The sequence below is a fragment of the Rhyacophila brunnea genome, unplaced genomic scaffold (assembly GCF_057557595.1).
Source record: "Rhyacophila brunnea isolate RB1 unplaced genomic scaffold, BYU_Rbru_1.0 scaffold_16, whole genome shotgun sequence".
In the NCBI taxonomy this organism is placed as follows: domain Eukaryota; kingdom Metazoa; phylum Arthropoda; class Insecta; order Trichoptera; family Rhyacophilidae; genus Rhyacophila; species Rhyacophila brunnea.
The window spans coordinates 6,158,347-6,185,713 of record NW_028232816.1 but is presented as its reverse complement, the minus strand read 5'-3'; the positions used below and the strand labels follow the sequence as shown (position 1 = coordinate 6,185,713).

The 27,367-nt window shown below is 32.8% G+C and overlaps 2 protein-coding genes across 3 annotated transcripts in view; one reads left to right on the top strand and one right to left on the bottom strand.

Moving 5' to 3' along the window:
* The first annotated feature begins 2,688 nt into the window (after positions 1 to 2,688).
* DMAP1 (DNA methyltransferase 1 associated protein 1) lies at positions 2,689 to 12,063 on the top strand. The gene is made up of 8 exons (XM_085944100.1): positions 2,689 to 3,064; positions 4,670 to 4,833; positions 6,571 to 6,789; positions 8,166 to 8,300; positions 9,189 to 9,479; positions 10,097 to 10,238; positions 11,611 to 11,762; positions 11,879 to 12,063. The coding sequence occupies exons 1-8, from the start codon at positions 2,860 to 2,862 to the stop codon at positions 11,984 to 11,986; spliced, it is 1,416 nt and encodes a 471-aa protein (XP_085800226.1). The 5' UTR covers positions 2,689 to 2,859; the 3' UTR covers positions 11,987 to 12,063.
* Positions 12,064 to 14,887: 2,824 nt separating this feature from the next.
* Positions 14,888 to 27,367, bottom strand: part of ITP (ion transport peptide) — a 115,856-nt gene continuing 103,376 nt past the window's right edge. For both annotated transcript variants that reach the window (XM_085944066.1, XM_085944065.1), the window contains exons 2-4: positions 18,860 to 19,089; positions 17,842 to 17,962; positions 14,888 to 15,026 (exon numbers count right to left, since the gene is read on the bottom strand). In XM_085944066.1, the coding sequence (XP_085800192.1) occupies positions 17,842 to 17,962; positions 18,860 to 19,089 (351 nt within the window). In that variant the 3' untranslated portion in view covers positions 14,888 to 15,026. The remainder of the gene's footprint in view (positions 15,027 to 17,841; positions 17,963 to 18,859; positions 19,090 to 27,367) is intronic.

The following is a 27,367-nucleotide window of genomic DNA, read 5'->3' as shown; positions in this document are numbered from 1 at the left end:
CCTTATAAAATATATATAATATAAATTGAACTTTAATATTATATTAACACAATGCTTACGGGCCCTTTTAATTAATTTTGTAATTAACGTGTTAATTTGCATTTGAAAAGTAATTAGCAAAAACACAATTTTGTGCGGCCCGTAAGCATTGGGTTAATAGAACCCTATTATGGAATACGCAATAGTGAATTATTTGCTAGTTATTTTACTGTGATATTTATAGATGCTTGGGACATGTTATATGCACCTATCTTTATATGTATAATGTATTATGCTTTCTCTTAAATCCTGTCTGATACTTAGTCTAGGCGTGTTCTTAAAAGAATGATTGTAAGGCCTTGTCCACATGGCGCGTGTTTTGAGTGAATGTAGACACCTCAATGAGTTCACCTGTACCTCGACCGCGTGCGACACTCATCACGGCGCGAGTGCTTCAGTCACGTGTACCTGGAATGCTCGCGAGTCAATGCGCTATGTGGACAAGGCCTAAATCCATGTTGATAAAGCACAATTATTGTGTTTGTAAATTCATTTTAATAATAAATTCTATCCTAAAATTTTGTATGTATGCATTGGATTCTAAATTTTAATCATTATTTTTTGATGAAAATAACCCTAGTCGAAAAACTTTTTATATTGGTAAGACGATTGACTTATTGCATTGTGAGCAGCATTTTATTAACAAATTGTTTTAAAATTACTGATAGCGGTAATATAACAAAAGTCTTTAAATGTTAATGTTTGACTTATAATTTTTATTTAATGAGAAATAAAGAAGAAAAATGACTATTAAAGTATATTATATTAGAAACAAAAGATTTTTTATTTCCATCTCACCTGAACCCAATAAAACCAGTTGTCCTACAAAGAATGCCCAATAAAAGTACCTAAGTCACTAAAGCTACTTCTAAACTTGGGCTGAACTATATAGTATATTATAGTATGAATCAAATAATTTTGTATTTGCCCAGCACAGTGCATAGGAATGTCGATGAGGCAGTGGTTTTACAAAACAAAGAGAATGTTGAGAATCATTGATCTAATAAAAAAACTAAATACAGTATAACCCCTATTTTACGTTTTTTAAGGGACTGAAGAAAAAAAACCTAATTCGAGGGAAAATGTAAAAAAAGGGTATTGAAAAATAGAACATTTAAATTTTATGTTTCTAAAAAAATAACGTTTTATTAAAAAACAAGATTCAATTAAATTTTTTTTATTTTTTATTAAAAAAATCATGTATATTAGTTTGTTGCATTTTTTTTTTGTTATGTAATTCTCTTTCAAGACTATAAACATTTGAAAGTGTCATACTTAATGTATGAATAATGACACTAATGACAGACGGAGTGTATACAAAACACAAACACGATGCCAAAAGAAAAGATGGCGACCAATGGACCAATCACCTTGTTATGCGCCGAACTCGGGCCAATCACAGCGTCGCTCGCCGACCAATCACCGTGCGCCGTTCTAAAGACACGGAGTTTTCCCTCCAAACACCTTACGCCGTTCGAATGTCACGACCCAATCATTATCAAGCGCGCGTAACTCGCATATTTTGAATATTTCCAACGTAAATCGCGGGAAAGAATAATGTAAATGCGGGTATTAAATGTACTGAAATACATTGGGACTGAAAAAATTACACGCAATTGCCGGGAAAACGTGAATTCCGGGCACGTAAAAACGAGGTTATACTGTATTGGAGACTTTTATAATATATTCTATGTAAATATTTAGATTATTTGAGGCGTCTAATTACAAAAGCGACAAGTCCATAATTCAATATTTTCGGGAAACAACGTTTTTATGTTTCAAGCTTCAATTATTTGTTTTACCGTGAGATTATTTTTTCCGTTGTATGTCGAAATAACAACCAAATGGCAATTTGTTTCAGCCGATAAACTCTTAAATGTAATAAATATGGGCGTAGGGCTATTTGTAGTTCACTTTTTAATTTATTCCGCATAAGGCACATATTTCCATGGCACTATCATGAGTTTACCAGATGCTACAGCATGGGAGACGCCGTTTTCAATATTGAACGTTCCCTTATTGGTTGACTTAAACACGCGTGAAATCAACCAAGCTTTAAATAATATGAAACACGGACTTGGTGTTCTTTCGCGTATTGGAATTTATGCGCTTTTTGTAATAAATCGAGACTTAAAATATTTTTTTTCGCAGGGTTATGTCGCGTTTTGGAATTTATAGATCAATACGTATTGTGTAAAATTATACAAAGAATACGTGCGTATTTTTTCTCGATTTTGACCAAATGTGGACTTATCGCTTTTTGGAATTAGAGCCTCATTTATAATTTTCATTTTATATATATTATTAAATTCATACCCACATTAATCAGTCGTGCACAAAAAATCTTATACACGTACCGACAAAAGCGCTAGTCACTAAAAAATTTTTAAACAAAACAGATTAAATTTATTGATTAGGTAACCGGATTTTTAAAACTATCTTTTATGTGAAGATTTTATTTTATTCACGTTCTATCAGTCTATCAATCAGCTTACAAATTAAGTTTTAGTAGCAGTTTTTTAATAATATAGCATGTTCATTTTAGCTTTTAGATATTTTTGCAAACTTTATTTAAATGTTGCATCAAATCATAAATAATAAAGCTTTCTTCAATTCTCTGTGGCACAATGTTTGGAATTGTTTGTCTATGATGTGAATTTCGAGTTAAAAAGAAAAACATTACCTCTGAACTGTCAAATTTTGATGGTTATTTTCGTTTTAATAACAATACGAAATGAATAATAATTGATATTAGCGAAACTAATATTGTCCTGATAATACGCTTGTAATTTTAGTGCTCTGTAGCGTCCATAATTAAACATGGCAGATGTTCGTGATATATTGGACCTAGAGCGGCCGGTAACGCCAGAGCTAACAAGGGAGTCAATTTTGAGCAATGAAAAGCTCAAGAAAAAATATGCTACCGCCAAAGCATCTAAAAGACCCGAAGGAATGCACAGAGAAGTGTTTGCGTTGCTTTATAATGATAATAAAGATGCTCCTCCACTTCTACCGACCGATACTGGTGAGCATGTCCGATTCTAAAATTTACCAATATAATATCTGTAAACTTAAGTACTTTTCGCATAGCATACATATAGAACAAAATGTAAATCTTTTGAAAGATACTTACCCATAAACGTCCCTAGGCAGTGTGCCTCCCTTAAGCAGACTTACAATGTCACCTCGTTACTAACAGTACTCTCTCAGTAATCCGCCACCCCAATAACCAGACAAGTGTCCAATTAGTGAAAGCGGCAGATTATAGTGCATACATACAAAATATGGTAAAAATTTAAATAGGTCTTTCGTAAAAATAATTTTTATTTTGAGAAATTTATACTAGCAAATTACGGTTTTATTTATAATCAAAATCAAGTATTTACTAAATTATACATATTTTTTAATAAAAAATATTTTAAACTAAATATTAAACAGTAAATCATTTGACATAACCAGTTGTTCAGTGAGGCAGATATTCTTGAATGTTAGGATTCCTGGCTTTCCCTATGGCGAAAATCTTCATTTTGTGTGTCCCGGTTGTATTGGAGCACAGCATAATAATATTATGATGCGGTCCTTGGGCACCTTCCTCCCTGGTACATTACTTTCTTCGCGATGAACGTACGTTTTATGAAGGAGAAGTTTCCAAAATAAACCCGTCTCATCTGCGTTGTATACTTGTACGCGGCAGACTATGAATTTGACAGTCGAATATTGGCGAATTATTTAGCTTGATTTCGTGCTTTCAACTAGTAAAAATAACAGCGGATTATAATAGTTGTCGGATAATCGAGCGGCGGATTACTGAGAGTGTACTATATTTTATTACTTATTTTCAGCTATCATAAACAGACAAATATACCAAAAATCTTTAAATTGACATACACATGATCTACTGAGAATTAAAGTATTTATTTATTAAGCTAAGATGTCGATATTTTGTAATGAAATTACTGCATTGTCTGCTTCTGGAAAATTGCCACTGTTCGTAAAAGTTATAATATTAAATTTGTATTCATTCATACATTCACCGCCCTTTATAATGTGCCACCCCCATGCAACACAATAATCTGCCTCCATCTCCACGGGATGTCACTGTAGTTACCCTTTTCCGTGATAAGTTGCTAAATATTTTTTGGTTTATGGTTATCAAGTGTTCATAGGTTTATTAAAAACTATACGAAATATCGAAAGTGCGTCAAAATATTGTAAAAATAAATGCGGTGATTGAATGTTTTCTTTTTTATATTCGCTTAATCGTAATAAAAAATAAGCTTTTAAATCTAAATAATTTTTTTTGATTGATTTGCAAATGAAATTGCTGAGACATTATTTATTTAAATATAGCATTTTTTATCATTCACTAAATGATTGCGTAATTACGCATTCTAAGCAAGTCTGCAAAAGTTGCAACATACTTACATACAACATAAAAGTCAGGATAAAAAAAAAATTTGGTTTAGATTTAGTAGGTACTTACAACAAAAATGATTATATAAAACGTCATACCGTGCTTAAATCATTACATTGGTGCATTTGTGTTGGCGGCGTGTTGTGGATTATTTTGCAATAATTAGTGGACAGCCATGGATTAATTATAAGACTTAATGTCGTTTGGTATTTGTAGGGAAAGGATACAAGCAGGCGAAAGCGAAATTGGGGATGAGAAAGGCACGTCGGTGGGTGTGGACTCCATTCACTAATCCTGCCCGCACTGACGGAGCCGTCTTCCATCATTGGAGACGCAGCTCGGACGAGCCCAGAGAATATCCATTTGCCCAGTTCAATAAGGTAATTTTACCACCATACATGTTACTTAATTTATTTTGCACAAAACTTGTTGAACAAACATAATTTGAAAACACTTGGAAATATATAACCACTAGAAAAAGTTTTTTTGAAAAAACATGACGCCCAGCAGGATTCAAACTTGCGCCTCCCGGGATCGGCGCCCAAGTGCCCTGATCACTAAGCTATTATACATGTTGCCATCTCCCGTCAAGTCCCTCCTCGCTCAGTATGCTGGTTGCTGGACATTGTCTGTCATTTGGGACTTGGAAGTGAACAATTTAAACACTGGAATGATGGTCGAAAATGGCGATTTTTATTTATATACAAGACTTAGTTACATTTTATATAATTTTAATAACTTTTGTGGAGGACGAAATGTATATTTTTGCAATGTCGATACCTAGAAGCGTCTGCTGTGCGGGAAAATCGTTTGCTGTTAGCGGGTACAAAATGCGGCGTTGCCTTTTTTGACATTCGAACAACATTGCCATGTATTTATTTTTATATCGTAATCAACCATTACTATACGTCGATTTGAAAATGGTTCAGGCCTCTTTAGACCCCCAGAGGAGACATCCCCAAATGGGGACCGTTCGGGGGTGTAACAATGTCCTATCTAATTGCGAAGAAGTTGACTAGCGTTCTTATAATTATTTTCTCTAAATTGCGTTACTTTTCGGCTTTTGTATTTTAAATCAAAGTATTACAATTACCTTAATTACTAACCGGTGTCAGGATCACTCCAAATTTTTGTTATAACGTACTTGCACTTGTCAATAATTTAGTAAGCTATTTTTTTTTATCCAACGAATAACAATAGAATAGAATGTAACATTCTTATATGTATTGAACATAGTATGCATTACATACGATGGCCGCGTGGCTTTAGCGTCGGCCTACAGCGCCGTGGGTCCCCGAATCCTGAGTCTGACAAATACACATTGTTTTTCAATTTGTATTTGTGTCAGGGAATGGACCTAATAGGTTGAGCAAGTGGCTGACATCCATTTCTCGTAAAAACAAAATCTATCAATACAAACTTCCACTCTATGGAGGTCCATATTATGATCTTATTAGATCGAACATGGTCGAAAAAAAAGTACTGAGAAATATATAACATTTAGTTATAGAAATATATAGATTTTCGCGAATCTCGGGAGGTGCATGTTTGAATTCTGCTAGTGTTTTTTCAAAAAGAAATTCTAGTGGTTATATATTGTTTCTCAATAGTCTTTTTAAATTAGGTATGTATGTTCCATTTCAATACACAATTCAATTGTTGTATTGAAATGTTTTACAAAGTCTTTTATGTGATGAGTGAAGAGCTATCTAGTGGTAGCCATATTATGATCTTATTGTATCATAGACACTTAATTGCAATTCCATAATTATTTTAATGAAATTGATATGGGAGTCCATAGAAAAAATAATAGTCTTTACGTAAGGGCATTGAAAGGTGGCGGCTATAAACTCCGGATAACAGCCGTCTTAGACCCTCAGTTTTGATGATTAGTTCTTCTACATAATTCTTCTCAGAGGGTACATTGTTCCCATGGATCCTGTATCTTTTTATACACAGTCAAAACACCTTAGTGTTGGTTTCTTTATCCTAGTTTTCCTGTGTATTGTGTAGCAACTTGCGGTGTCCAGTTTGTAAAAGAGGATATCCCAATAATTAAGACACTAAATTTTTCTTGTTACTTTGGTTATAAGTGAAATGAATTTGTTCTTTGTCAGCAAGTGTCAGTGCCGAGTTACACGGAGGCTGAGTACACAGGTCACCTGCGCAGCGAAGAGTGGTCTCGGGCGGAGACGGACCATCTCATGGAGCTGAGCCGACGGTTCGATCTCCGGTTCATGGTCATTTCAGACCGATGGGATAGGGCGGCGTTCAGAGACCGCTCCGTTGAGGACCTCAAAGAGAGATATTATAGCGTTTGCGCTATATTAAGCAAGGTATCTATGCCATTATGGTGACAAGTTATGTTAAGCGCATGATCCATTACACAGTAATGATAGATACCCATTAAAATTTTAAGTCTGGATTATTGCTGATCAATGTTGCTAACTGCCATTAACAAAAATATGCCAGATGAGGTAAGAAAATAAGCTACTTGGCAACAAAAACGCTATATTTTTTCAAAATTAAATAGAAATGTGTAGATACTGATGATTACAAAACTTGGGCGTCACTTGAATATCATATGTGACTTTTATTTTATTGGTAAGATAAACTACAAAACGCTAGCATGCTGATTTTCATGCAAAGCCGGTGTAATATTCTAGAGCAGGGTTGGCTAACCTCTTTACGTCCGCGTGCCAAAATTACCCAAATATTAATTTTTGACTGTCTGACGTGCCGAGCAGTTTTTCATGTAGTTTGTGAAGGAAAAAAATGAAAAACAGTTATAAGAATTCTATTAAAAAAGTTCAAAAATTATAAGTAGGTAATTGAGTTCTTAGTATTACTATAATATCGACTTAGTTTGATTCTTTACACACAAATTGACGCGAAAATTGCCCGGATCAGATGAGGCATTCTCTCGCTAGAGAATCTCATCGTCTTAAGGACCGACCCGTGCAATTACATATTTACATTAAACGTAATGCTAATTCTTCAAGAGTATTTGCCAGGTATTTTTTATACAATGCGATCTGTCATTTATTATTATTATAGATATTTTTTCTCTCTTCAAACGCGTGCCATAGGTTCGCCATCCCTGATATAGTATATATTGAGGTATTTGTAAAACTTCTGTGTAAATTTTTTTTTAAATTTTATCTATTTTTTTCCTCTTCAACATAAATCATTTGCGTGCCATGAAAAATCATGTCGCATGCGATAGGTTCACCATCCCTGTTCTAGCCTTATTATGAAAAAATTTAAGCTGCAGTGTCCAAAAATGTTAGATTTAACGCTATAAGCCAATTGCGTATTTTGGAAGCTAGAAGCGTATTCAAAAATGTCTGACATGATAAGAAACAGTTAGCAATGCTGTTCCTATCTTTTTTGTATAAACATCCTTACACCTGCTAATAATAGATAATTTTTTATTCAAGATTGAAAAAACACAAAATTTCATGTGTTAATAATGTCATTACGTTGATTTAAATGACATGACAATCGTAGCCATTCGTTGATATATTTCAGTGTTCTAATTGTCTCTGTTTCGTAAACCGTCCATTTGTTGTTGCTCTCAACGTTTTTATGTTGAAAATTCAATGGGAAATCTGTTTTTGATGAAAAATCATTCAATACATTCAGTTGTAAAAGAAATATGATAGGCTAATTTTCTCCATTTTATTTAATAATAATATCGTTCTGTGCATAGGTGAAAAGCAATACCTGGCACGGACACGGATTGGGAGGCGTGGGGAGCGAACGGCGGCCGTTCATCTTCGACGCAGAACACGAGAGGCGGAGAAAAGAGCAGTTACGAAGATTATTCGATAGGACACAAGAACAGGTCAATTTTTGTCTATAGATTATAACAGTATGTTAATGTATAATTACAAAAAGCTGTGTTGGTGCATTTAACAACATTGTTGTTTCAGTGGCTTCATGTTTTGTTTTGCGGATGGAGATGATTTTAAACCACTGGACTTTTAACTTCCAATCTCAGTCACCTTGTCAATAGTATCTACTACTTGAGCAAATTGCATGATGTCGTTCACATCTTCTGCAATTGTATCCATATGCTGGTTAAAAAGGAAAATAGGTTTGGTTAAACCGATCAGCCATTGTTACAATATGATTTATACATGAAATTTTTTCTCAGCTTTCAAAAGGTTTGAGACATCTTACAACGAGCAAGAAAGTCTTTTCTCATCAAGGTCATGCTATAATGGATTAATACAAAATAAGAATTAAATTTACATTTTAAAGCATGCCTTCCAAGGTCTTGAGAGCTTTCTCCTGGAAATCTCCCAGCGCTATTTTGATAGGTACAATTTTTATTACGCGAAGTGATACTTCCCCTCAATACAGGTTTATAGATTGTTGTCGGGAGAGTGGTATGGTGAGTGTTTATAGTGCATATTTGTATCAGATGCTTTCCGTGAGTCATTCTCATTATCTGGGGCTTACCTTTATAGTCCGTTTACGGGTGTAAGATGGGGGGAACAATTATTGTTAATTAGAGGCTCTATGTTAAAGTGGTTTTAATGTTATTATTTTCATACTAAATGCTTAGTTAATATTATAAAACCATGCTTGTGTTTTTACTACATCGTAAATTTAATAACAAAGCTCAACTGATATTATTGATACTGACAAACGAATTTCAATAGTGGTGTGCCATATGATGCGGTAGTACAGTTTGGTGTACCTAAATAAATATCTTTCTGTATTTTAGATGGAAGAAGAACAATCGCTTATGAACGAGCTGAAAAAAATTGAAGCCCGCAAGAAGGAACGCGAACGTAAAACTCAAGATCTTCAAAAACTGATCTCTCAGGCTGACAGTGCGCCGACAGGGGGCCGGGGGGTGTCTGAAAGTGGCATGGGGGGGACGGGAGGCTCTCATCTGTCGGGGATCAGCAACACGCCTTCTTCTGCAGGCTCTGCCTCCCGCAGACACGACAGACGGCTGCACAAGAAGAAGGTTCCGCCGCATTCCAGGTCTATGAAGACTTCCGAAACTATTGTAAGGCATATTTCTTTATTTTTATTTTTATCTCTGCCAACCAAAGTTATAGTCTGACTTATTGTGGTTAAATCACTGACATATACCAGGCATACTCGCTCATATAAAATCTCGGTATTAAAATAGACATGTTAGCAGAATAGATCAAAGACAAAAGTCAAATCTAGGTAGAGTTCATTTTTCCACCATATTCATCGGCTGTTTATGGAAGAATGAAATTTATATGAACAGACCCAGATGTTTATGTCATTTGGAGAGTCAAGATGATTCATGAAATATGGCATGGTGCATGTTAGTATTTATTTAAAGTAGAAAATAGACTACAAAGCACTACTATCTTGTTTATTTCACGGAAATTGTGAAAATAAAATATTCGCTTGTGGTTTATTCAAACAAACAATAATGTATATTATATTTGCTCGAATTCTATGTACAATATACTTGATTATTTTGACGGTTGCCATTTGCGTTTCTCAATTCTGCCATTAAATGTGACGGCCTTACTTATAATATAAATAAGTATGACTAAGCATCTGGCCCTAAGATTTTTAGAATCTGTATTATGTGTATTTCATTCACTGACTGATTTATTTATTGATCTTGTTTTATGTTGATAGAGCGTGGAAGGCGCTGGTATTAGGTTTCCGGAGGCTCGAGGATCGGGAGTATGGTTGAGATCTCAGCGGATGAAGCTGCCACCTGGTGTTGGCCAGAAGAAGGCCAAGGCGATCGATCAGGCCTTGCAGAGCCTTAATATAGGCAAGCATTTTACAATTTATTTTCAACACAAACCAAACCGTTCAGAAAGAGTGTGATTTTCCATACATGGCTGTCTAGTTACCTATTATCAGTTAATATACCGGGGACCAATTAAATGAAACTACCCCAGTGTTGTTACACTCCAAAGCAGGGGTTCTTAACCTTTTTGCGGTAGCGGGCGCATCGTATTTCTAAAAATTCGTCAAAACACTATCTTAAAATCGTTCAATTTTATAATAATGTCATTTTGAATATCTGAAATTTCTTCTTCAATTTATGGTGTGCTTCTTGGAGAATTTCCGCTATGGAATTAGCAATTTTAGTGATGTCTATGTTTGTATTGAAAGGATTTAAAAAAAAATGTAGCCACCGGTTCGATAATGGAAAATTGCTGATATCTATTTTCAAATTGCTCTAAAAGCGTCTACAGATGAGTAATGATAAGTAATGTCAAAAATATTTTCACCGATCACTTTTTTCATCCTTGGAAAATGTAAGCAAGAGAATTTTTCGAAAAAATATTTGTCCAAAACCGTATTAAAGCTTTGGAGGCTTTTATAGAACTAACCATCTCTGCTATATATTTATTTTTTTCCCCCGAAGTTTAAGATTTATATTGTTTAATTTGATGATGGTTATCTAATTGTTCGAATGTTTGACCTTTTGAAATGAAAATTTTTAAATCTCAAATCTCAAAAATATGGTTAGTTTGTTGCGATTTCAATAAATAATTTTATTATGAAATAAAATATTTTTTTTCCGTTATTTGGCACTTAAACTTGCACTTAAATGGCACGCGATTAAGAACCCCTGCTCTAAAGTATTCCTTGTACGTAGGTTATAAATTCAACAAGATTCTGCTCGAAAAATGTTGGTTATTTTTGGATCTACCTACTCATGTGAACAAACATTTTCAGTTATGAATATCAATAAAAATTCTTTACGATCAAGCATCACCGATGAACGTTTACAAGCCCCTTTAAGAATCTCAACTACAAAAATAACACTTGAAATTAAAAAAAATGTTGAAAGATGTAAAATAGTTTCATTCTTCTCATTAAATTGTTGGCTATTATAGAATTATTTATTTTTTTATGTTGAAATTCCTTTTTCATGATATTAAATAATGTGTTTAAAAATAGTATTTTACCCGTTCATTTTATATTCATAATGTGGCCCTTCATCATAAAAGTTTGCCCAGGCCTGGTCCAGTGCGTAGTGCGACGATGAAAAAAATGCTTGTTATTTTTTCTATATGTCTTTGATTGAACGTGGTAATTTACTTTTCTACTTTACTTTAACATTTAGTTAATCTACATTTGTATAAAAATATTTTCTATTGTCATTATTATTGTTATTGTTATTGTTATAGATACAAACCCGCCTCCGACTGCTGAGATTTGCCAACAATTCAATGAGCTTCGATCTGAACTATCGCTGGCCCTGGAACTCAGAGCCGCTCTCGCTTCCTGCGAATATGATCTCCAATCGCTGAGGCATCAGTACCAAGGATTCGGTGGACAGGTAATTAAAAACACTTCATTCATTCAAAATAGATCTTCCATCATGTCAACAATATTGGCAACTTCTTTGAATTTATCTAAACAAAGCATTTCATTGTGTTTTTTTTACCCATACAGACTCTGACCATTCCTTCTTCGATATCGGCGAGTCTTGAACAGGATATCAAACCCAACGCTGAAATTATTGACGTTGTTGGATCTCCGGGCACGCCAGTTATCAATTAAGATATTTTTAATGAACTGTAACTAGTGTTTGATTTCTATGTTAGGTATTCATTTTACTCAATAAAAGTTGTAAATGAAAAACAGGACTTTTTCTGTTCTCTCCCTTACCTCTTACAATTCATTCTAAACCAGTATTCCATAATACAGTGAGAAATAAATGAACATCATAAAAAATTCTACTAATTTGATAATTACTCGATCATGATTGAAAAACTATATAATAACAATTGTTAGGTACATACCTATATATTCCCCTACCATGTCCGATCCTAATAAGATCATATGGGCCTCCACAGAGTGGAGGTTTGTATTAACAGATTTTTTTTTTTAATTTGCTGAAATGCCTGGTTGAGGCAGAGTGGTATATTAGAAAGTGATATAGCTAACCAAATTGTAGACTTAAAATTCAGTCTGTCTTAATTGTTTTATAAATTTGTTACTACGTGGCTATCATAAATGAATATGAGTAAGGGATTGTGTCATCTACCTAAAAATAGTATTATTCATATTTCTTTCATAATTAATTTTCTGCCCTCTTAAAATATGCCACTCCTAAGCAACACATGGCATTTCTAGTTGGGGAATAAAATGATAAGTATCTAATATGTTTGAAAAGAATATTAAAATGAGTCTACACAACTATTTTATCATATTTTTTCACCGTCCGACATTAAAAAAGCTTCATTTTCTCTATTAGTAGGTGCCTACCTATTAAAAATGTTTTGACGTTGTACTTTGTTCACGCGTTTGTGAATTCTCTAAACGAAGGTGAGGGAAACAATAAAATGGATCCCCATAGCGTGATACTACAAACTGTGAGGAGTCAGTTCGTTGAGCTTGCATAGAAAAATGGCACCTGCGTCGTCAAACTGGAACCGAAGCACAGAATGCTGCATGTGGCGGAAGAAGGATTTTTCTTTGGGATAAGGATGCTTGTTATGGTTTGACAAGAATAAAAATATACCAAGACGTGTTCATTGCAAAAGCCGTTTATTTATTGAATAAATATAGTGACAAGACATAGATAGCTCTTAAACATCTTTCGTTTTTTTAGAGAGATACTGCCAGTAAATATATTATAGCATATCTTAATACTCATTAATTACTTTATTAAAAATAGTAATACTTCTAGCCGAGTGCCGTTCAGGAAGTAATCAGTTGCCATATGTAAAAAAAAAATGATCCCTTTTATGAGATACTGTAGGAAGTCGTTATAAATTAATATAAAAAATAATACTTTTTTGTTTTTGCAACACAATAATGGGTATCAGAGCTGCCATGTTAAAAAAATAACATTTACGCATTAAATTCAAATCGTCAATGATATTATTATTATTATCAAATGAATGAAGTTACGATTTATTTCGTAATATTGTAATAAATTAATGAGTGAAGTATGGCTTATTTAAATTGAATTAATATAAAATGACGGTGCTGCGTCAGAAATGAAAGTGAGATTCTTAGGAAAACAAATTATTTGGTTCTCTCATCGCTGACATTAGTTTGTGTATGAATTTTTTTTATGCTAAACTGCATACAAATATTAGATTCGAGTATAAATATATTTGTTTGTAAAATGCTTCACTTTGATTGATATAATTGAAATATATATATATAATAATGAGAAATGACAATAATTATTAATGTAAAATAAATAAGAATGCATCACTATATGTAGTAACATGAATTATAAATAAATTATATAAAAAAAAAAAACAAGAACATATTATCAAATACTGTAACATGGAATGGTGTCAATATAAAAATATAATAATAATATTTAAGATAAGAAACACTACAAAGTTAATTCATTTTCAAAACTGTGGATAATTTATTTATACAACTGGCAAGAAGTAGATATTCATAATATTATATATCCATTATATAATACAAAAAACTCTTTGTAAAACTTGTCCGTGACCGATGTCGCGTAATATTTCTTTAAAAATATATTATAGACATTCACTTTAAAACCTTACAATTAATCCATAATTATTATATACACATTAAATGGTAGCAGTCAAAAACAATATTTCTCACATAACACATCAAATTAAATAACCCGTATTAGATTCAATAAAACATGCATAGCCAGCCATTCTATGCGATATTTTATGATCTCGTCTTCACTCCGCCACTCCTCGTTGACAGATGAAATAATTAAACCATACATTAAGATCAAGCCACATAATTTTATTGTAAGTGCCGACAAGAAAGATTTATTCATGGTACTCAGAGAGAGTTTTGAATTGAGAGATGTAGAAGTTTATCTGCTTTTATTATATGCAATCCTTCGTTATATGGTAACTTAACTGTATTACTAATTTGACCTGTGAATCCGTAATGTATGGTTTGTTATAAAATTCAATAACTGTACATGCGTACAGTACAAGATTATCTTTCGGGGTTATTTAATTCTCTGTGAATCACTTTCATTCTCATAAAATTCGTCTATTCAGTAATTAAAGTAGGTATTTATATTAGTTTATGGGTTACAAAAGTAACGCCTATCTTACAATACAGAAAAGGTATAACTATTTTTACAATCTGTTCGTGTTTTATGTATTTCCATTTAACTAAGATCAATATGGCCAGTTTCAACATTTTTACAATAATAATTAGTTAAATATAATGATACATTGTTGATGTGTCGACTAGAATAAATGAGGATAGCCAGTCCAGACCGTTGACGTTCTTAGGAAAAATTGTCCGTGCAAAAATACTCCATAATTTGTTTCTAATATAGGATTAATTGACAGTTTTAGTAATCTTTTTTAACAGTGATCAAAATATTTCAATATTATAAAATCTAAAATGTGTTATAAAAATTTAATAATCTATCAACGTTATAAATGCCCTTGTCTAATGTGAATCGGATCGACGCTGCGAGACGGCAGCGCCGGCCTGTCCTTGTCGGATGCTGCGCTTTTATTTCTTTTTCCCTAAGAACTCCACCATCTGACTGAACTTCTCTTCCTCCTCTGTTAGAAGGAGGGACTCGAGGCACCCTTGGAAGTAAGGTGTCGTAAAGCATCGCTGCCTGCAAAAAAATAAAAACAACTGTTATTAATTTCAGTAACTTGACAATATACTTATTAGGATAATATTGGTACTAAGCTCCATGATATATCTACTAACTCAAAGCATCTAAAAAATGTGAAAAAACGGTATAATTTGAGATGCATCTTGTCCGGAAATTTGTACATAATATTATGTAGTTCGCCGTATCACATTTCACGGTGAAATGTTGTATCAGAAATATATGGTCGTATATTAAAGACCGCCCAACCTCTTTGGGTCGTATAGTACTGAGATAAAATTCATGTCTAAATGAACACGGTTCTTGTCGGTTTACAGAAAGACACTGGCAAACAAATTTTGACAATAGCCGATATACTGGATTATTTGTTAGGTCAGGTTAGGTTAAGTTTTCATTCTTGTATTCATGAATTTTACCAAAATCGGCTATGAAAATTGAATTACTGTTCATATTGAATCTAATAGAATTGGAGACCGTATAGTACCTATACAGTCATCTCTTTCCGATAAGAAAGCTCATGGCGAACCGTGCTATGGTAAAATGTAATACGTACAATTTACATTTAACCGTGGTTATCAAGATAAGAAAAGGCTAGTTTTTGTTTTTGCCGAAATGCCTTAGTAATGCAGTGGTTTGGGCAATATATCAAATAAAATTAATGTCATTAATTGATATCATTGGCTTGGTACAGTTCTATTTCATAGTATAATATTAAATTCCGCAAATTATGTTTTATAGTCAATAGTTATCAGTGGCGAAGGGTGGAGGTAGGCTGTTAAGATTCGCTGTAAATAATGCACACTAAACTTTTTTAGTCCTATGTATTTGTTTTTATTGAACTAAGACTACAATTTACAGATGGTGTTAGTTAGTTTTTAAAAATCAATTAAACCCGGCCTAAACGAAACCATAATAGTTTTGGTCTAATTTGGGCAATACGACAAAATTGTGCACACTTTTTCATTCATAGTTATTTGTTTTCATTGGATTACAAATACATATTACACATATTGTTGGTTAATTTTTTCAATTCATTAAACCCTGCCTAACCAAACTATAATAAATAAAAAATATTATTCTATTTATAAAATATTCAAAGTTATGTATGATTTAATTGCATAATTTTAGATATTTTATAGATAGACATGTATTTTTTGACTATTATCTATTATGGCTTGGTTTCTCAGGGTTTAATTGAATTTTAAAAACTAACCAACACTATCTGTAAATTGTAGTCTTATTTCAATGAAAACAAATATGTATGTGTGAAAAAGTTTAATGTGCACTGTTTATGGCGGATCTTAATAGCCTACCTCCACCCTTCGCCACTGATAGTTATTCAATTGAATATGTAGATTGTAATATAATACTTGGTCAATTAAATCAATGAAATTAGTAATTACTCAAGTCCAAAAATATCAAATAATGATAATATAAGATCCGACAATCGATATATATAGTAGGTTGTAGATACTATAATATCAATAACAAAGTAAAGATTAAGATAGTTTACATAATTGATGACAATGAATATGGGGCACTCGTTGACTCGTCTGGTTACGTACCTTATAAAGCAACATCTGCTTTTGACAGAAGTACAAACAACTGAATTTTATAAAAGCTGAGAGTAAACAATGCTTAAAAGTACATTTGAAAGAATTAAACGTGAAAATGACATATTATTATATTTTGATTAGGTAATTCTGATATTTATTTATTATTCACAATGAATTATAATAGAAAGCCATGTGTGTTGATCACCCTTTTTGTTAATTTTAGAGTTAAAAGAAAATCAGTGTTGTCTATGCTTCAGTATAAAAGTAACGATTGCTTCTTATGAGACCAGACATTTAAATGAGTGCATAACTTGATTTAGATAAAAGATGTTGAGTATTCTTCCAGATGGAGCCTTCTGTGTTACTGAAGCAAGTTCCAGTTTTAGTTTTAGGTAACTGCCATAATATGTTTGGTAGATGTAAGATTGTAAGGTATCTGATAAATGCAGGGTATTTCCCATTAGTGAGTTTGTATGAAAATTAGTACAGTATTCCCAGAGCACCTAGGTACCTATACTATATTGCCAAATTGTAATAATATGTTTAGGCTCCATCTCTTTTTCTTCAAAGTTTTCAAGTGTAGTTGGTTTCAAAGAAAAAATCCTTTAGATACAAAAAAGCTGGTTAGAATAACAGAATAATAGTAAGATGCTAGGCTAAGAGATAATACTTAAATCCTTCATTACAAACTGTTATTGCCAGATTGAAAAATAACATTGATCAGATTATTTGTTAATTTCACGATATTTGAATTATTTATGTTGACAGAACAACAATCAGATAAGTAACTAATTTTTAAAAACTAATAGGTAGGTACTGAACGTTTGTAACTTTGTGTCAGAAAGACAGAGAGAGAGTGTATCGTGATAATATATCTGCTTTTTTTCGCACATCAGTGGCGTAGTATCATTTACTTTATTTATTCATTAATAATGTTATCATTTTTATTTAATTCTGACAATGAATAACGGTTTGTAATGATTGTTAGAAGAATATGCATAAGTTCAGGTCTGGTTGTTAGTAGGTGCTGAAAATAAAGAATGCTAATGGAGAAATAGATAGTTAGGCACGTAATTTAGTAAGCTGAAATTCCCCCCCCAGAAATAAAATAAAAAATTAAGAAAAGAAGAGGAGTAAAGAAATTTAAGAAAAAATAGAAATTAAATTTTAATACGAAAAGAGAATATGTAATTAAGGAGAAACAAAATTAGTAGGTAAGGTGATGGGCTAAATAATAATAAAAAAAAAACAAAAAATACCTAAACCCCGGGCTCTGCCCCGTGTAGTTGTTTGATCCAGGTCTTGACCTCGCTTACTTCGTCCGTCATCTGGAGTGCCTCCAGGCATCCTTTGAAGTAAGCAGACGTGAAACAGTCATTCCTGAAAAGTAACTTATCATGTTAAAATCAAGAATCCCTATACAATATAACATATAGATAGATATTTAAGAATAATATACTAACGATACAACAGGGAGTATGATTTACATTAATTACATTAGAATATTTTTAAGTGGTTGGTACCAATGAATTTGTCTATTTTTCTTTTCGGTAGGTTTGTTATGATTTTTCAGTTTGTTATTTAAAAAAATTGTTATATTAAAAATGATTCAAATTCATTGTCAATTAGGTATAGTTTTAAATTAAAGAAACAATGAAATGGGTATGCAAAGAATTTACAAAACATTTTAGACTAAAATTTAAGTGGGTGACATTTTAAGTCAGATTAAGGGCGACACTTTTCCTTGGGCTGTCACTGATTAAGTATAATGCGGACAATCCTCACTGTACAGGCCAAATAGCGTAACCCTCACTTTTCACCAAAGTGACATTTTTATGGTAATGGTCTTATTGCATACGCTTACAACGAACTGGCCAAGTATAATAAATTCCAAAAATTATTTCATATCAAAATAATTCAAAACTATTTTTTAAGCCATTTGTAACTATGCTGAAACAATGCTGTAACCCTCTCTAAACGTAAGCCACAGGGTACGTACGGTGAAACCACTCAATTTGTAATAAAATAATAAGTAAATCCAATGCCTACAGTTTTTTTCACTTCCTGAACAATTTGATATTTGAGAGTTACGCTACTTGGCCTGTACAGTGACGCGATATGTATAAGGTTCTATATACTATATTATGAGTAATTCACTGCAAACAGGTATGTTGTATGTAGATACGATGCAGGATGAAGTCCATTAATACAGCTGCGTGGCCTAAGAGGGTGGTGGTAATCCACATAGTTATTATCATAATATATTCGTGAATTTACCTGCATAACGAATGTAGCTGAGGTTCCCTGAATAAGTTGTAACAGTCCTCGCAGATGCGATCTAATCTGGCGAATATGCTCTTGTCGTAGACTCCCTTGCACTCGATCTCGAAGAAGGACCGTTTGGTGAGGTGGTGGCTGGCCATCGGGGGCGCAGGACCCGCCGCAGCCAGGGCCGCCAGCAGCGCTGCAGCCCACACACCGCCCCGACCCCACGCTCCTACTACCATCTGGAAACAATCATAAAAATACTGTCAATAATACAAATAATTATAAGATTATCATATCAAAAGAAGAAAGCAGTCTTGTGCATAGAATAAATGCAATGCATACATTTCAGTGTGTATATAATTAATTCCACAGTGCATTCTAAAATAATTGCAATTAATTTCTCAATAAAATCTCAATTATTGTTCTTTTTTCGAAATAGACATTGATATGAATTTTCCGAGAGATGGTACTAATTCACAATGATGGTGGCTTATAAAATATTTCATCATGGTTAGCAGGTTACAACTACTAACCAATTCTAATTACTTAGTTACAATTACATAACTGCATTATTGTGAAGGTTAATATTCCAATACAAGATAAAAATAGTTATTTCATTAATTAATTGGTAAAACCTCAGTCAGGTAAGTTTTTATAGAACATATTACGTTTACAGATTTCCTTGTAATGTCAATAATATAAGGTACTGATTTTCCGTTGCAATAACATATTATTATACTGGGTAAAACTTAAAATATCGTTATTTAAATAAAAATAAAATTTTTAAATAAAAGACCGCCTGTATTTAAATAATGTATACGCGTCTATGGTTTTAATTCTTGCATCTGACATATTCACAATAAGCTGGGAACTGAAATACTTAACGGGTAAGGAGTAGCAGGTAACCGATCTCGGGTGAGGAATAATCCGGGATAAACTTAAACACGTGTCAAGAATAGGTCATACGTCGAATACTGACAACTGCTCTCGACGCTCATTTCATATTGGTGTATTACACACACTATTGCACGCGTATAATGCATGTTTCATTTTCGTAGGACACTCACACATTCAAAACCCTGCATGAAAATGTAGTGTATTGAATATTGCCTATCGATATTCGATTCATTATCTGTTCTGTTGTTTTTTCAATGAGTATTTTGATCCAGAGTGTGGGCCTAATATTTTGAGAGCGTCTCCGGGAGGCGGTCAATATCCACATTGGATTGTAGAGTATATTATTGGTGATGGTTTAGGTTAGTATCATACTTTTTTTGGATGTTTTCAATGTAAGAAATTATAATTATGCCAGTATTAGGCACGCGGTATAGCTTAAGTGTCATGCAATGCTGATTAGCTTATGAATTCAAACGGCGATGGGTTTAGTGAATATAAAACTACATTGCTAATAAAAATGATTGGATGTTTAATATGATAAATACTTGTGAGAAGTACATAATGCTTCATAACTTTGCACTCCGACTCTAGAATGAAAATGATGTAATATATTCTAAAAATGCCCTTTTTAGATATTATTATATATTTATTTAATAATTACTACATCCTATTAATACAAGTTATACAAATTGATCTAATTTTATGCGAGGTAATCCAGGCAAAGAGGCGTATCAGTGTAGTAAAAAGTGCAAAGTTATAAAACGTATACTCTACCTAACTGACTAATCTAAAAATACTAATATTTAATTTAAAGAATTATTTTCAAATAAAAAAATACTATCTGATTATCGGGGACCTTGTTATTCATACAATATTAGATATTTATTTAATTACATACATAAAAATATGACATTACAATTTATGCCAAGATGACATATTACGTTACAATAGCTGATAATAATAAAAAAAAGTATAATTATTGTGATTCCTGCCAAGTGTGTATTATAATAAAATAGGTAGATAAGTATTATACCCATGTTAGTTATACTGACGACTACCTGTTGCCTACCAACATTTCTCAGGAAATTGTTTTCATGGTTAGATGACGCATTGATTACAATATAGTGAAAATTTGGATATTCGAGAAAGCAGAGCCGTCTCAATCGTGTGGGCAAAATGTGCTGTATTGCCATAGCGGCAAAATATTAAATGTTATAGATTTGGTAGTTACCTTACGTAGTAATGTAAAGATTAACTCTTCAAAAACATGATTTAATGGATATGTGGGTGCCTAACGGATCTCCAGGCAGAGTGTACTTTTAAGTTAGCATCTTAAGTTTCTTTTAATACCCTACCATCCAGCATGACTTGGCAGGAAACCATTAATTTATAACTACAATGTATCTTACAACATAATATTGTTAAAATTACAAAACAAGCGATTTATGCGAGTCAACCAAATTTCAACAGAAAGTTAATTTAGCAAAATAATATAATAATTCAATGAATCAATAATACACGTTAACACATGAATTTATATCGCATTATGAAAAAAGTAAACATTATTATTTTATTTTTCTTAATGAATTATTTTTTTGTTGGAACCACATTTTATTTAGTTCTGTAAATAACTAAATATGAGCGCGTGCTATACCTATTATAATATAGTATAATTATTAGATTCTGCCTTTAAAGAAAATGGGTGCAATTCAGTAGTTTTATATCACATCATTACTACAATAACGCACTGAAATTAAGGGGGAGAGGCATGGAAATTTATTATCAAATTAAAACTTTAAACATGTTTTAATCGATCAATAAATATCTAAATACAATGGGAAAAATATTTTTATTTTTTATGTCATAGAGAAAACGACAAATTAGAATAAACGGCTAAAAATAAGGTACTCGACTCTTCGTTTTTTTAATTGCTCCAAGTAGTTTCTTGAAACAAAATTATGAATTTCTTTGGTCTTTCATGTCTCCTTTGTTCGGTAATTAATTACTTACTTATAGTTTTAATGTTTTTTTTCAATCTAAAAAACGTGGATTTTTACGAAAAAAATACATTTTATTCGTTCATTTTTGAATAATTGCATCAAGCGATTACGAGATTTCATTACATTTATTGTATTCGAGTACCCGATATGTGCAGAAATGCGTCTCTCATTAGTAAACTTTAAGTGGTGTTATTTCACAAATTATATCTGGAAAAGTGGTGCAAATTGTTTTAAAACTAAAACTTGTAAAATATAAAATAGACCCTCACGTGATTGAAGGTTACTTGAACTTTAAAACAACGACGAATATGTGAATTCTGGTTCTTTTATCGAATTTTAGTTGTATTATTTTAAAATGTGTTATTTTATTTTAGATGTAATTAGCGCCGAAATATACAAATACAGCCCTGTCTGAAAGGTTTTTATGTGAATGAATTGAGTGCGATCGCAAAATCCCATCGCGCGGCGGTCGTGGTCGACGAGGGACGCAATTATGTTAAAAATAGCCACACGGACGTGCCCCCGAGCGCCGCGGACGGGAGAGCGGCAAAGCATTTAAATTACAGGGCGGGAAAAGTGATAATTGTGGCCTCCACCGCATGCGATCAGCGCAGACTGATCTCAGAAAAGAAATGCCAAACATTTCGATACTAAAACCATTTTAATATTGTTATTAGGTAGATATTTATTGCGTGTCGATATTTATTTTCAGATTGCGCTTTCTGTGGTTCAATAATTGGCCAAACACTTGTAAGTATCGTATTTAAATAATATGTTATATTTATTGGATTGTTAACTACCTACTTATATATTTTAAAACTATGTAGGTAAGTATTTATTAAAAAAAAACAGTAAGTACAATTTTATTTTATACAGAAAAATAAAATTTCGAATACAAAATACATAGCACGTCACCGAAAATGTCTACGTCTTTACGGAGCGCATTTACTAGTCTTGCATCCCTCGCTAATGGTGCCTGATAGGCTTGACACGAGGAAACGGTTCCGATCCAGAATAAATCATGGCTGCGACCACGTAGTTAACTGACAGGAGCATGTAAATTCAAATTCTTTAGGACCATCCCTCGCGATAACAGGTAAAAATGTTTCAAGAGCAGAAGAGACCTACGAGATTCAAGAGAGTGAAAAGTAAGCATGCCTTGGAGAAAGGCAGTCGGAAAATAATCATTTGACGAATTATCGAAAGGAAAATAGTTATATGACAATACCTTACACTCTTACAGGAAAAAAATCCAGTATCATCACAAATAAAATTTTACAGATGGCACAAAAACGGTTTTTGTTGTGGTTTTCGGTCAAAGTGTAAAAAGTGTTTAGTCCGATATCCAAATTGGTCATACGTTTTGATAAGAGTACCACACTATTATGAGTTTTCAATTAAGTGTTGACAGACACGTACTAGATTTTACGGTTCTAATAATAATTGTCATTCAAATAAAATGATGATGCGATAAAAAAACATCTCGTATCTATGATCAGAGATAATACTTGTATAGCAGTAACAGTTCCTTGAAAGACGTTTTCATTTTTCAGCTTGCATCGATCGCAAAAAATTATTCATGCTTAATAATGTTAGGGTTATAAAATTCATTGGATGGATGCATGTGATGACAAATTGAAGTGTTTGTAATAGTATAACTAGCATTTAACAACATGCACAACCTAGTAAAGTATTAAGAAACAGCGTTGAAAAAACCAGAACTTTACTTTAACCCTTCATGAGTAAGTCTAAATTAATTAGAGAAAAATCATCAAAGAGATAGTAAAAATTTATTATTTACTGATATAATAGTCGATAAAACACTATAAAATACAACAATAAGTAGGCAAGTCTCAATTATGTATGATTCTTGTTTCTATAATAGGCTAACGAATATGAGCTATAGATGATGATTGGTGGCCATCTGGTAAGGGAAATATAGATTTTCCTTCTTACAGAAAATAACGAGGCAGTTTGATTCGATGAGCTTTAACACTTTCGTTATGATTTATATGAGTAAGCTCAATATTCCATTCAAATCTTGCACTTCTAAGAAGCTTTCAAAGCAGAATAATATCTATAATTACGAAAACGTATTTGCTTTGATCAAAAAATCATGTTAATAATAATTATAATTGAAGGTGTAGATTTACAAGAGGCCTAAGTACAATAACGCCGTTCTGCTGTGACAGTATTTAAAAAAATATATATAGATTCCTTTTTTGCCATGTTACCAAAAATTAGTTCGATTTGATGACTAATTAAAATGGATTATAGGGATGAGGGCGATCTGATGCTACGACATTATATTTGTATACGGAATCGAAACCTGAACGAAAATGAGGGACCAGCAGAAGACTGAAGGCTTTTGGCATATTATTATAAGAAATATACCTACCATCGAATTCAGAAAAGTTGCATAGTTTAGTCATATTTTTTGCATTGAGAAATAGCATGTATTCCAAACCATAATGAAGGGAAAGTTAGAAAACAGTAGACACGTAGGCAGTAAAAGATTTTGTTGTCTACATAACCTTTGAAATTTCCCCAATGTACAAGATATTGGTGAAATAATACGATTACCCCAATACAGTGATTTTTACTGCAATATCTTTGCCAACCATCGATAAGAAGGTAAATTACCTAGAGAAAATATTATGTGACCATCATGTCCGATCGTAATAAGATCATATATGGGCCTTCACAGAGTGGAAGATTTTGTTTTTACGAGAAATGGATGTCAGTCACTTTTTGTCACAGTCACAGGATTTGAACCTGGGACCCACGTCGCTATAGGCCGACGCTTAAGTCACGCGGCCTTCGTGTGTGTAGAGAAGATAGGATACATAATAATGTATACAATAGCATAGTTATATTATTTTAATACGCTTTTCTTGCAAGTGTATTTTGGAACTTATGCTCTTTTTCTACATAGGTCTTCAAATTTATACTGTGCTTTACCTTTCTAAGAACAGTAACACACTGAAATACGAATAAATTATTTTAGACCACAAGCACCACGGGCATTATTATTAACAACGCGGTTGGGATGTCGAACATAATATAATGAGGTCTGAATTTATTTTAATAATTTATTAAGACCGGTTTCGCTTAGCATGCATTCTAAACTCAGTATCTATTTAGTATTTGGTCACCGAAGTTTAAAAGAACCCCATTAAATTATAATCTTGATGATTGCATTCAGGCAATATAAGAAATTCGTTTAAGATTGTTGTTGAAAGAAAAATTAATTTTCAGTTTATTTTAACAAGTATTTTTTTTAATAATCTCGCCATTTTTAATAAGACTTTATTTATAGTAGATAGTTACTATCCGGCGGCCATGTTTTTTTTTTGTTTTAATTTTATTTGTATTCCTGCCACATAATAGTAAGTAACAATATAATCAGAGGGAGGTTGGCGGCAGCTTGATGAGCCTCGGGCTGAAAACAAACAAGCATCATCACATTAGGCCATTTCGTGGCCTTCACGGCGATCGAAAAAAGGAAAGAATCAACGCGCAACTTCAGTGGCGGCAGGTTGAAACATTCAATATGCAAATGGGTTAAATATAGCTAATTCAGAGTTTAAAATAAGAAACAATACCAATAAAAATACCATTTTATTCTCTGCTACTTTTAATTAATTATTTATCATATTACTTTAATGGGATATATTAAATTTAATCCCAAATTTTTGTGATGTTACTATTTATTTTATATGCCTTGATTGTAGACTACCAAGAATCCGGAAAGTAGTGTACATCCAGTATATATAAACATAATAATTATGCCATGATTACACTGATTTGTGTTTCTTTTTATAAAATGTATAATTTAGATCAAATTCTATGACTTGCTAACCTCAAAAACAGGGTTACACGTAAATTGTACGTATTAAATTTACCGTAACACAGTTCGCCGTGAGCTTTCTTATAAAAACTAACCAACACCGTCTGTAAATTGTAGTATTAATTCAATAAATTCAAATATTTATAACTAACAAAGTTTAATGTGCAATAACAGCCTACCTCCACCCTTCGTTACTGCACCGGTCTAATAGTCACGAATGAAAATTAATAATAAAGTAAAATAGGCCCAGTCAAAATTTATCCGCCAATACCGGTCATGTAACTTACTTCATGTACTGATGTTTTAAAATAAGAACATCTCAGTTCAAAACTTTCGATAATTCGTCAAATGATTATTTTCCGACTGCCTTTTCACTCTCTTGAATCTCGTAGGTCTCTTTTGCTCTTGAAACACTTTTGCCTGTTACCGCGAGGGATGGTTTCCAATCGTGTCCTAATCAATTTTAATTTACATGCACTTATCAATTACCTACGTGGTCGCAGTCATGATCTATTCTGGATCGGAACCGTTTCCTCATGTCAAGCCTATCAGGCACCATTAGCGAATGGTGCAAGATTAGTAAATGCGCTCCCTGAAGAAATAGACATTTTCAATGATGTACTTTGCATTTTGTTTTTGAAACTTTATTTTTCTGTATTAAATTGTACTTAAGTAGGTTTTGATTTTTTGTTGTTATTATTATTATTATTTTCTATATTCTCTTCTTCTCTTTTGTGAGGGTAATATTTATTATAATGATAATTTCATGTTGTGTACGTCTTGAATTTAGATTTGTTATCTCCACGATATTTTGTTTTCTTAAATAAATAAATAAAGTTAGTGCCACCTGAAATATGTTTTATTTCCGATTTTCGATCACGTTTCTGGTAAAATTGTGGAATGTTAAGAATTAAGTTCTTATTTAAAAGATATTATTCGAAGGGCCAAGAGGTCCACGGCACTGCTCGCTTCCAGTTCCGTGGAAGGTTAACAGGTAATCAGAGGCGATTTATAAAATCAGCCTGGCCATTTTCCCCTGTGATCGGAACAAGAATCAGACGCCGGCTTCGATTTATCGCTTCGACGAAGCTGTAAACGCAAACGGAGCGAAAGGTTCTTCTTGCCGCGTATTTTTAATGTTTTAATGGAGGTTCTGGCCAAGTCCGGGGTGTCTACAGTTTTTCCATGGGAACCTGTTACAATATTCGGATGACGTAACATCCCATAATTTTTCGAGTGGTGAGGTAAGATTTAAAGATACCTATTTTAGGCAACCCGTTTTATGACTATTTAATTCATTTTATCGTAAACCATTTCTTTTATTAAATGAAAAATAGCGCCTGTACACGTGCATGAATTTGCTGGCGGCAATAGTGCTTATTTTAAACAATCGTGTGAATAACTGTTTACACGTAAAAGTGCTGACTCTCTCTCCAATTCATTCTTTAAGACGGTACTTCAGTGAAACGGCAAATAATTTTCAACTATAGGTGCGACGAAATTACGGACTGGCTGGCAATCGGAGAGCGAAAGTCGAGCTGTGAATACGTCAATTTATTTTGTGATGGCGTCGGGGGAATTAATTCTTAAATCGTGTATAGATGACTAAAAAATGTTACCCATTTACTTGAAAAAGAAAACATGTCAATGAATATATTATTATTATTGGTAATAGAATAATAAACATAACATTCAATGGACGCATGTTTACTTTTTATGACAAATTATGTTTTGTTCTGCACGCGTCATTTGAAAAATCTTCGCGTCACG